General features: G+C 53.3%; 1 protein-coding gene across 1 annotated transcript in view; it reads left to right on the plus strand.

The window, feature by feature from the left end:
• RAP1GAP2 (RAP1 GTPase activating protein 2) overlaps positions 1-12,105 on the plus strand; it is a 382,570-nt gene that overhangs the window by 343,626 nt on the left and 26,839 nt on the right. Inside the window, exons 14-16 of the mRNA XM_060259483.1 lie at positions 120-191; positions 1,130-1,216; positions 9,163-9,297. Coding sequence (XP_060115466.1) covers positions 120-191; positions 1,130-1,216; positions 9,163-9,297 — 294 coding nt within the window. The remainder of the gene's footprint in view (positions 1-119; positions 192-1,129; positions 1,217-9,162; positions 9,298-12,105) is intronic.

Here is a 12,105-nt window from a genome sequence, read left to right on the forward strand (position 1 = left end):
ACAAAGTGGACTCACAGTCTGATCCAGTAGGGTTCTTCTTATGCGCTAGGTCTGTTGCATCTCTGGATTGCTGTTTGTGCATTTCTTGCTAATATTTGTTTAAAAATTCTTTCTGGTAGGTAGCAGTCACTGCCCGAGAAGATGTCCCTTCATTCGGTCCATCACTGCCAAACCCTCCTGTGTATCAAAATGTAAGCAGTGGCAATTGACTTGCCATCTTTCCTGGTGGCCCTGCTCCTAAGCCTTTGATGTAACACCTCCACTGCATTTCCAAGTGACATGGTCCCAGGAAAGCTGTACTTTGTGATTTTGCATCCCCATATGTACATATATGTGTCTGTGGTCATCTCTGTCTTCTCTGAGGTGCAACTTTGATCTGGTTAGCCTAAGAGCAGGGCAATGTCAGAGTGAGGCCTTCACTGTTGCCAGCTGTCCTTGCCACTGGTTGGGGAGCTTAGAAATTTGTGATGGGAGTAGAGGGCCCATAAGAAGACACTCTGTTCTTTGAGACTCTGAAGTTCTCTGAGGAAATTCCAATAAACAATGAGCCAATTATGAATTGAGCTGGGGGACTCTGCCCACTGAACCTTCTAATTTTCTTTCCACCTTGTGGAAGAAACATCTTCCAGACTCAGAGATGCACAAGGGATCTGCAGAGATTAATGCTATTATATCCCATGATATTTGGAAACTGCGCTGGTGATCAGGGAGGGGCCATGGCTCAGTGGCGGAGCAGATCCTATTAGAAATTTAACTTGGGGTAAGGTATCTTCATTCAGTATGTTCCATTTTGGGGAGAGATTGTGGCTCAGCTGCAGAACTCCTCTTCTGCATACTGAAGATGCCTAGTTCAGTCTGTGGAACCTCAAAGGAACAAACGTTACAGGTGCTGGGAGAGATCTTTTCTCTTTCTGGAGAGCTATTGGCAGCCAGAGAAGACAAATCTAAGCTAGATCCATGACAGCTTCATCTGTCCATCCATCTGTCCATCTTTGTACTCTGCCTGTTTGAAGGGCCTGTAGTGATCTGGATGGGCCAGTGGTCTGACGTGCTCTTAGGCAGCTTCATCTGAATGTTGAAGGGGTCTGAGATCTGCCAGCCTCACATCTTTTGCCCCATCCCTTTCCAGAACTCTGAATTCCGTGAGTTTCTTCTCACCAAGCTGATCAATGCGGAGATTGCTTGTTGCAAGTCGGACAAATTTGCAAAGCTTGAGGTAAGCTGGTTTCATCTGGGTCAGGGCAGGCCAGGCTGCATGTGATGCCCCTCCCTCCCTCCCTCCCTCCAGTGGAGCATATGAACATATGAAGCTTCCTTATACCGAATCAGACCCTCGGTCCATCAAAGTCAGTCTTGTCTCCTCAGACTGGCAGCGGCTCTTCAGGGTCTCAAGCTGAGGTTTTTCACACCTATTTGCCTGGACCCTTTTAGTTGGAGATGCCGGGGGTTGAACCTGGGACCTTCTGTTTACCAAGCAGATTCTCTACCACTGAGCCACCGTCCCTCCCCTCAGGCTGCTGTCCTGATCTGAATTGGGGCCCCCGTGCACTTGGGGAGGGACCGTGGCTCAGAGGAGGGACCGTGGCTCAGTGGCAGAGCATCTGCTTGGGAAGCAGGAGATCCCAGGTTCAATCCTTGGCATCTCCAACTAAAAAGGGTCCAGGCAAATAGGCATGAAAAACCTCAGCTTAAGACCCTGGAGAGCCGCTGCCAGTCTGAGTAGACAATACTGACTTTGATGGACCAAGGATCTAATTCAGTAGAAGGCGGCTTCATATGTTCAACAAGGCCCCCTGCCCCCAGTGTCTGGGTCACAATCAAAGTTAGGTCAGAGGAACCCAGATCATATATGTGACCAGGGCTATTTTTTTTGTAGAAAAAGCCCAGCAGGAACACACTAGCATGTCAGACCACACCCCCTAATAGTAGCATATTAACTTATTAGCATATTAGGCCACACACTCATTAGCATATTAGGCCATACCAGCTGGGATAATCAAGTGCAAGTGAAACTGGTGGTAGCCGGCTCCTGCCCCCTCCCCCCCTTCATGCAGAAGCTGCAGCTGCTCCCACTGGATCTTTCAAGGCACCCACATACCCCAGCAGCGGTCCTTCAGAAGACAACACCCACCACTCAGGCTCCACAGACAGACAGGCAGAGAGATAAAGCAAATAGGAGAAGGAAGGAAGGAAAGAAAGAAAAAAAAAGGAAGGGAGGGAGGGAGTTGGAAAAAATAGAGAAAGATAGAGGGGGGGGGAGGGAATTAGAAATAAAGCAAGTGGACAGAAATGAATAAATACATAAAGAGAGGTGGGAGTGGGAACATAAGGAGAAAGAAAGAGATAGATGGGGGAGGGAGTTGGAAATAAAGCAAATAGACAGGAAGAGAGAAGTGAAGGACAGTAAAAGAAAGAGAGGGGACCCTCCCAGCCACCAACCAGGAGAGGCTAGGCCACGGTGAGGCTTCCCCAGCCAGGAACATCTCTCTGCTGCCTCCCCTGCCCATCACCAAAAGGACAACAGGCTTCCCATCGCCCACTCAGAGAGGCCCGTCTGCACAAGGTTCTCCCAAGCTGGGGCAGACACACAAAGAAAATCAGCTGTTTGCCACCCAACTCATAGGCTCCCAGCGGTGGTGGCATCCATGTTTGGGTTGCTGGGGGCAGGCCAGGACTAAGCTGCTGCTGCTGCTGCTAATGGCTGGTGGCCTCTGCATCTGGCAGCTGAGTCTGCAGCTCTCCTCTGCTGAGCAGGTGCAATGGAGGGGGCAGAGCCAGAACGCTGGGCAACCCAGCTGGAGCTCCATTCTGGTGCATTCCAGCTAAAAAAAAAGCCCTGTATGTGATAAACTGTAATGTGACATTCTAGCTGTAGTGTATCGGCAGCGCGTCAGGCCTTGCGCGACGGCGACCAGGTGGCTGGTCGCCCAGCGCAAGGCACGACGAGCTCCGCCCATCACCAGCAGCGGCGGGAAGTTCAACAGGCCACTATTGGCCTGACCTGTCCAGTAGGCTGAACCGGGGTTTTGTATATAAGCGGGGCCCGGCCCGCGTGCTCCCTCTCTTGCAACGTGCTCTCAATAAAGAATGTTGCCCAACTTGCGTCTCCTGTTTGAGTACGTTACACTGGCGACGAGGATGGGATTCTAGCCTCATCGGCTACGGCGGAGATCGAGGGCAACCACCGACCACCACCGCCACCATGGCCACCCAGAGCGGGACCACCGGCTACATCGAGACATTCGACCCTGCCAATCCCGAGGGCTGGGAGTCCTACGCGGAGCGGGTCGAATTCTACCTCAGGGCCAACAAAATCACCGACGCCGGCACGAAGAGGGACGTTCTCCTAAGCGTCTGCGGGCCAGCCACGTTCGAGATCGCCAAGGGTCTCTCGGCTCCCGTCTGCCTCACGGAGAAGTCCTACGAGGAGATCATCAGGCTCCTCACCGGCCATTTCTTGCCACAGCCTTCGCGGGTGGCCCGTCGGTTCCTGTTCCACAGAAGGGACCAGGCAGTGGGGGAATCGGCCGCCGACTACCTGGCGGCTCTCCGCAAGATCGCCGGGAACTGCAACTTCCCCCAGCTGGATGAGACCCTGGCCGATCGATTCACGTGGGGTCTCCGCGACGAGAGGCTCCAACAGAAGCTCTTCGCCAAGGAAGAGCTCACCCTACAGAGCGCCTTCAGCGAGGCTGTGGCGTTCGAGCGGACTTCGAAGACCTTCCCCAGGGGTCGGCAGGACGCCGTGCACCACGAGGACCTGGACCAGGGTCGCCCAGAGGAGGGAGAAGCCCACCAGCTGCGCCGGCCACCAGCCGGCCCGCCCAACCGAGCTTCGCAGCGCCCCCGAGCGGCCGAACGGCCCCCATCGGCGGAATGGCCGCAGGCCCCCAAGTGCGCCAGCTGCGGGGGCCCCCACAACAGGCGGGACTGCCAATACAGGTCCTGGGACTGCCGGAGCTGCGGAAAGACCGGGCACATCGCGAGGGCCTGCCGGGCCAGAACGGGCCGTCGAAGGCCAGCCACACACCAAGAGTCGGCAGACTACCACTCCACGGCATCCACCTCCCTACAGGTACTGAACTTGCCCCCATGCGTCCCCAACAAAATCAAAATGGCGGTCCGCATCGAGGGCGCTCTATGCAAAATGGAGGTGGACTCGGGCTCCTCCATTTCGATTATATCGGAGGAGACCCTGAGAGACCTGTGCCCCGGGAGGTGGTTTCAGACAAGACCAGCGGACTTTGTTCTAAGAGACTTCCAGAAGAACCCGGTCCAGACCGCGGGGTGGGCCCGGGTGAATGTAGAGCGGGGGTCCTTCAAGGGGCGGTTGGACATTTTGGTGGTCAAGCGCCAGCTAACCACCCTGTTGGGGCTGGCATGGTTTAAACCCCTGGGAATACGGTTGGAGGGGGTGGGGCAAATCCTATCCACCAGCGGGGTCGGGGACGTATGCCGAGAGTTCCCCGATGTGTTTGATGGGTCCCTGGGCAGTTACAAGGGGCCGGCCATCTCCCTACCGCTGGACCCCACAGTCCGACCCATTAGGCTCAAGGCCAGGCGGGTGCCGTTCGCGCTCAAGCCTAAGATTGAGGCAGAACTGGACCGATTAACGGCCCAGGGGATACTGGAGCCAGTAGAGTATGCCACGTGGGAGATCCCAATAGTCACACCGGTTAAGCCCAACGGAGAGGTGCGCATATGCGCCGACTACAAATGCACCATAAACAGGGCACTTCAAGACAATCCGTACCCAGTCCCGGTAGTAAGCCACGTCCTGGCGGCCCTAGCCGGGTCTAAAATCTTTGGGAAGCTGGACCTGGCGCAGGCCTATCAACAGCTCCCGGTAGACGAAAAAACAGCAGAGGCCCAAACTATAGTTACGCACAGGGGGGCTTTCAGGGTGCGGAGGCTACAGTTCGGGGTGAGCGTGGCTCCGGGGATTTTCCAAAGCATAATGGATGCTCTCCTTAAAGGAATCCCCGGAGTCCAACCGTTTTTTGACGATGTTCTAATCGCCGCCCCGGACCCAGAGGAATTCAACAACCGCCTCCGAGAAGTACTCCGTCGGTTCCAGTCAGCGGGGCTCAAGGTCAAGCGGGAAAAGTGCTTACTGGGCGTCCCGCGAGTGGAGTTCCTGGGGTTCGCTGTAGACGCAGCAGGGATCCACCCAACGGAGGAGAAAACACGAGCCATTGTTCAGGCCCCAGCCCCAAAATGCAAGGCCGAACTCCAAAGCTTCTTGGGCCTATTAAATTTTTACCACACGTTCCTCCCACACAAGGCAGCCCTGGCGGAACCCCTACACAGGCTGCTAGACAAAAATGCCCCTTGGGTCTGGGGCAAACGCCAAGCCGCCACGTTTCAGGCGGTGAAGGACACGCTGGTTTCCAATGCGGTGCTCCACCATTTTGACGAGAACCTCCCGGTCATACTGGCGTGCGACGCATCGCCATACAGGGTGGGCGCCGTCCTCGGGCACCAACTCCCGGACGGGAGGGAGGTGCCAGTAGCATATTACTCTCGCACCCTCACGCAGGCTGAGCGAAATTACGCGCAGATCGATAAGGAGGCGCTGGCCATAGTAGCGGGGGTCCACAAGTTCAATGATTATCTTTATGGGCGTAGGTTTACGATCGCCACCGACCACAAACCGCTCTTGGGTCTGTTAGCGCCGGACCGCCAACCCCCCCAAATCCTGTCCCAGAGGGTACTGAGGTGGAACCAGTTCCTGAACTCCTACATGTACACTCTGGTCCACCGGGCGGGCAAATCCATGGGCCACGCAGACGCCCTCAGTAGGCTGCCGCTGCCCGAGGAGGGCCCAGACCCAGCCCCTGCGCACCATATCATGCTAGTGGAAAGCCTCCCGGAACAACCCCTACACGCGGCGGAGGTCGCCAAGGCCACTCAGAAACACAAGATACTGGCACGGGTGCTCGACTGGGTGGTGAGGGGGTGGCCGGAGGGGAACATGGGGGAGGAATTCAAACCCTACAAGACCAGGAGGGAGGAACTGACAGCCCACAAGGGGTGTCTCTTATGGGGAAGCAGGGTGGTGGTGCCGCCCCAGTTGCAAAAGCGGGTACTAGAGTCCCTACCTGAGACCCACCCCGGCATAGTTCGCATGAAGGCCCTGGCCAGAAGCTACGTATGGTGGCCGGGGATGGACGGGGAAATTGAGAGCTGGGTGCGGGGGTGCCAGGCCTGCCAAGAGTCGAGGCCCGATCCGCCTAGTGCGCCCGCCACACGTTGGGAACCCTCCAGGAAGCCGTGGTCGAGGCTTCACCTCGATTTCGCCGGGCCCTTTCAGGGGCAAATCTTCCTGATTATCGTGGACGCCTACACCAAATGGCTGGAGGTTTTTCCCGTGGCATCCACATCCTCAGCCTCTGCCATCCGGGCCCTACGCAGGGCATTATGCACCCACGGCATCCCGGACACCATCGTCTCGGATAACGGGGCGGCGTTTACCTCGGGGGAGTTCCAGGCGTTCCTCTAGAGGTACCTCATCAAACACATACGGTCCGCCCCGTTCCATCCGGCCACCAACGGCCAAGCCGAACGCATGGTGCGCACTACAAAGGAGGCCTTAAGCCGGATAGTACAGGGAGATTGGGAACACCGACTAGCGGCCTTCCTATTCGACAACCGGGTGATTCCCAACCCTGTCACCGGGGTGAGCCCCGCAGAACTCCTAATGGGGCGCAAGCTCATTACACGACTCGACAGGCTGCACCCGGACTGGGCTTCAGACATTCGCGGGGACCCCGAGGTCAGGGACGCAGCCCGAGGGTTCTTTGCGGGCGATCCGGTGTACACACGAAACTATGCCAGGGGCCCCGAGTGGGTGGCGGGAAGAGTACTGAGGGTCACGGGTTCCCGCCACTACGACATATCCACAGAGGGGGGCCAGGTAGTAAGGCGACACATTGACCAAATACGCTGCCGCACAATACCGGAGGAACCAGTGGGGTGGGAAGAAGGGAAACCCAAGGAGGAGCCGCCCAGGGCTCAACCGGAGGACGCATCCCCCCCACTGAGTATCCCGACACCGGAAGCGGCCGGGCCGGCAGCGACCGATAGACCGGCAGAATCGGACCTGCAGCCGCGGCCGACACCACCTCCAACGGAACCACCGACAGCCGGGGTCCCCCCGGAAACCCTACGCCGGTCCACCAGGGAACGGCGACCCCCAGCTTATCTTCAAGACTATGTGCATTCACTAGGAGGGGAGGGGTGTAGTGTATCGGCAGCGCGTCAGGCCTTGCGCGACGGCGACCAGGTGGCTGGTCGCCCAGCGCAAGGCACGACGAGCTCCGCCCATCACCAGCAGCGGCGGGAAGTTCAACAGGCCACTATTGGCCTGACCTGTCCAGTAGGCTGAACCGGGGTTTTGTATATAAGCGGGGCCCGGCCCGCGTGCTCCCTCTCTTGCAACGTGCTCTCAATAAAGAATGTTGCCCGACTTGCGTCTCCTGTTTGAGTACGTTACACTAGCCTCAATAGCAGACATTCTTGATGCCTTGAAGTAGATAGGCCACTTGGAAGGGAAGTGGCTTTACAAGGGAATACAGGTATGGTGAGGGGTCTGGAGACCAAGTCCTATGAGGAAAGGTTGAAGGAGCTGGAGATGTTTAGCCTGGAGAGGAGGCGGCTGAGAGGTGATAGGATCACCATCTTCAAGTACTTGAAGGGCTGTCATATATAGGATGGTGTGGAATTGTTTTCTGTAGCCCCGGAAGGTAGGACCAGAACCAGTGGGTTGAAATTAAATCAAAAGAGTTTCCGGCTCAATATTAGGAAGAACTTCCTGACTGTTGAAGCGGTTCCTCAGTGGTACAGGCTTCCTTGGGAGGTGGTGGGCTCTCCTTCCTTGGAGGTTTTTAAACAGAGGCTAGATGGCCATCTGACAGCAATGAAGGTCCTGTGAATTTAGGGGGAGGTATTTGTGAGTTTCCTGCATTGTGCAGGGGGTTGGACTAGATGCCCCTGGAGGTCCCTTCCAACTCTATGATTCTAAAGACAGCCACTGAAATATTCCTCTCTTCCATAGTGTGTTTTTTCAGGATTGGCCTGAGCCCTTTGATCTCTGTGATGCTGACTCAAACTTTCCCCCCAACATAACACGCCATTACTAATAGCCACTATTTCAGCTTTAGGCTGAGTATTCATTGAAGATTGCATTTCTGTAGATACATTATAAACATTAACATGAGTTATGTATATTGTTATGCACACACCAGATTTCCACACAGTGAGAAGTTCCTGGGGCACATCCAGAGCTCCAGGCCTGAAGATGTCTTTCAAACCTCTATGGAACTATGAGAACGATTTCAGCATTGTAAATGTTCGTTGCTTTCCTCTACACAAAAGCTGTGTTCATAGGAAACCAATGGAGCAGCTATGCTGCTATCCTATTTGTTCCTGAGCCTGGTTGAAGCTGGTGCTGGATTTGACTTTAAAGTCCTAAATGGTTTGATTCTGGGGCATCTTGTAAAGTATCTACTTACATATGGACAAGTTTTGACAGTGGCTAATGAGGCTTTGCTTTCTGTTGTATGCCACAGAGAGGCCAGATCAGTCTCCACGTGCAGCAAGGCCATTTTGTGGTGGCACCAGAGTTGTAGAACAACCTTTCCAGAGAGCCAAGTTGGTGCAGGAGTTAAGAGAGACTCCCCCCAGTCCTCCATATAAAGCCAGCTGGGTGACCTTGGGTCAGCCACAGCTCCCTCAGAGCTCTCTCCACCCCGCCTCCCTCACAGGGTGTCTGTTGTGGGGAGAGGAAGGGAAAGGAGACTGAAGCCACTCTGAGACTCCTCTGGGTAGTGAAGGGCAGGGTATGAAATCAACTCTTCTGCTGCTGCTGCTCTCCCCGCCCCCCCCCCCCCCCATGAGAATAACCTTCTCCCCTCTTTCTAATCATTTCAAAAGGGGCCCACTATGTTTTTTGTTTAATTCAGAATGACATTTCTAAAGATCTTGGCTGGTTTTTGTTTTTATGTAACCTGCGTTTTGGAACATATACTTGGTTTCATGTTCCGTTATTTCTGTCCATTATTCCAGTTCAGTTACTCTTGTTCTGTAACTTGCTTCAAAATGATTGATTTTGATGCATAAGGAAGTGGGTGACTGGGTTGCCTTCTTTGAACCTTGTTCCAGGACCGGACACGAGCTGCCCTTCTGGACAACCTCCACGATGAACTCCACCTCCATACGCAGCTGATGCTGGGCCTGGGCTCTGAGGAAGACAAGCTGGAGAACGGAGGCCACGGAGGGTTCTTGGAATCCTTTAAGGTAAAGGAGCTCCCAGGTTGGCGGTCCTGGCTGGGCAGCCCCGGCTCGCCCCATGCAAGGGATCAGATGCTGACCCCAAAGCATGGCAAGCCCACTGGCAGATGTGCACAGAAAGCACGCCTATGGCCTTCAATGTGCACGCATGGCCTGTGCGGTGCCCTCAGGGGCACAGCTGGGCATTGCACAAACTGTAGCTGTTGAAAGTTATGTTGAGCTCTTGAGAAGGACAAAATCAAGGAAGGACTCCCCAGTGGTGAATATGCCCAGCATCGAGGAGAGGGGCGTTCAGAGTTCCTCCACTTACTAGGAGGCCTAGGAATGGCTGCGTTAAGAGGGGTTTCGACATGGGGAGGGGGCCCTAATAAATCTGCTGCTTCCCCAGCATTGTTGATCATTGTTTAATCAAAAGGGAAGCAAATGTCTTTAAAGCAAATGAAAGACAAAAACTGAATAAGAACTGGAATGACTCGAACCCCCCATGCTTAACAGTTTCCAGGACTAGCCACCTACCTAGTAAACACTCTTCACAGCTCTGGTCCAGTCTGTATCCAAGTCATACTTTTTTTTTTTAACCCTGTGCTTCTTCCAAGGAAATCAGGACAGCATATGTGCTTTTCCCATCCCCATGATAACCTCGAGAGGTAGGTAAGAGAAATCAGGCCCCAGGTCATTCAGTGAGCTCTGTGATGGTGTCAGTATTAAACCCGGGTAAACCTGCAGCCTGTGACTGGTGCTGCTAACTTGTCAGCAGCCTTGTCTTTTTGCCCACTCCAGCCATCACACCTGTTTCTGCTGCCATCTGATAGAAAAGGCTTGTGTCCCCACTTCCTGTCCCAATCAACCACTTCCCATGTGCTGGATGCTGCAGACTGGAACATCCCCAAGCACCCAGACCTCTGTTGGACATGAAGAAGTCCTTGGCCTGTCAGCGCTAAACAGTCCTGTGCCTTTTGGCTCGGTAAAATTGGACTTTCTTGCTCTTTTGGCATTTCAGAGTATCTCCAAGCTTGCAAGGAAAATGACTGTTCGAATAATTTGGCAGGTGCCATTTCCCCTCTGGACAGCGCTGCTCGTCTGCTCCTTATTGCTCCGCATGAGTCATGTGCAAAAAAGATAAAGGGAGAGAGAAGGGGACAGGCAGCCAACTGCAGGTAGCCCCAGGGGGCCATTTCCAAGTTGTTAATGCCACTTTCAGAGCCTAGAAAAATCCTGTTTCTTTCCAGGTAGATCTCAAGGCAGACATGTATGAATAAACAAAATGAACATATACGTGTCTTCGGATTATTACCATCATTACATCATTATTATAGATAATGATTGTATCCGTCTTTTCAAAATAGCAAATATGGTAATGAAAATATGGAAATGTCCTCTGCTGTTATCTCTTTATCACTGCAACAGATCTTAGCAGGCTTAGTATTAGAAGACCAGGAGGCTGTGCTGAGGATTGGAACCTATTCACACATTACAAAGTCCTCCTCGTAGTCACTGTTGAGGACTTGGCCTCCCATGTGTGCATCCCAGGCAGGCACAGGGCTGATTTGGTTCAGGGCCATGGCCTGCCAGGAGAAGGGCCTTCAGCTTTTTCCTTCCCCTGTGTCATTGCCACACTATTTGCACTGCTGGGAAATTTATGTGTTTCTCAGTTGAACAGACAGTATGTGTGTGAAACTAAGGGTGTGGTCAGACAAGCAAGTTGCAATGGAAGTATCTTGGCTTTAAATAAGCTACTTGTGTTTGGGGCGATTTCTGTCAATCAGACAGCACCCCCTAAGCTGGCATCATAGTGCTGCAGGTCCGTGGTTGGTTGTTCGCATTGCTAATGTACCACAATCATGGCCCCATGGCTGGGTTGGGTTTTTTCTAAGTCCCACTGTGCAGTGCTCAAAAGCAGACAAGCACACATGTGCTATGGGGGCGCTAAAATGCATGTTGGAGTGGGGTTGGGGAGGGGGAGGACACACCGGAAATGATTCGAATGATTGCACCACTCATGCATTTCCATGGCATGCCCAGGTGATCAGACACCCAGAAACCTGCCACGGAAGCACTTTGCTGAAATAGTCATTGGAATTTCCCACTGGCTATTTAATTTGTGTGTGGGTTGTTTTAGCATGAGGTCAGGATGAGTGTGGCAAGGGATCCAGAAATGCTTTTGAATCATTCTGTTTAGCCACTAAAATTAAAAGCTAGTGAAACAGCCTCTGTCCCTCAAAAGCAGGGCATGCTTGTATACTAGGTGCTGGGGAAGGGGGGGGATTGAGGAGGGATATCCTATTGTCATGGTTCCATTTTGGAAACAAGATCAGGTAATTTGAAGCTCTAAGTATTGACCAGTTTTGAAAGCATCCGTTGTTGCATGAAGAGACAGACATTCTGGACATTTTCTGGTTAAAAAGGTAAAGGTGAAAGCACCAGACGTTTTCAACTCTGAGGTGATGTTTCTTTCACGTTTTCATGGCAGACTTTATGGGGTGGTTTGCCACTGCTTTCCCCAGTCATCTACACTTTCCCCCCAGCAAGCTGGGTACTCATTTTACTGACCTCAGAAGGATGGAAGGCTGAGTCAACCTGGAGCTGGCTACCTGAACCAGCTTCCTCTGGGATCAAACTCAGGCCGTGAGCAGAGGACTCTGACTGTAGTACTGCAGCTTTACCACTCTGCACCTCGGGGCTCTTACCATTTTCTGGTTAGAGGATGTTAAGTTTTACTTTCAAGCATTGATTCCGCTCCCCCAACATATGCCTAAGAATAATAAACCACAAGCAGTAAAATCATGTTTTGTCTTGATTTTTAATGGCCATGTA

This window comes from Heteronotia binoei, chromosome 18, assembly GCF_032191835.1.
Source record: "Heteronotia binoei isolate CCM8104 ecotype False Entrance Well chromosome 18, APGP_CSIRO_Hbin_v1, whole genome shotgun sequence".
NCBI lineage: Eukaryota > Metazoa > Chordata > Lepidosauria > Squamata > Gekkonidae > Heteronotia > Heteronotia binoei.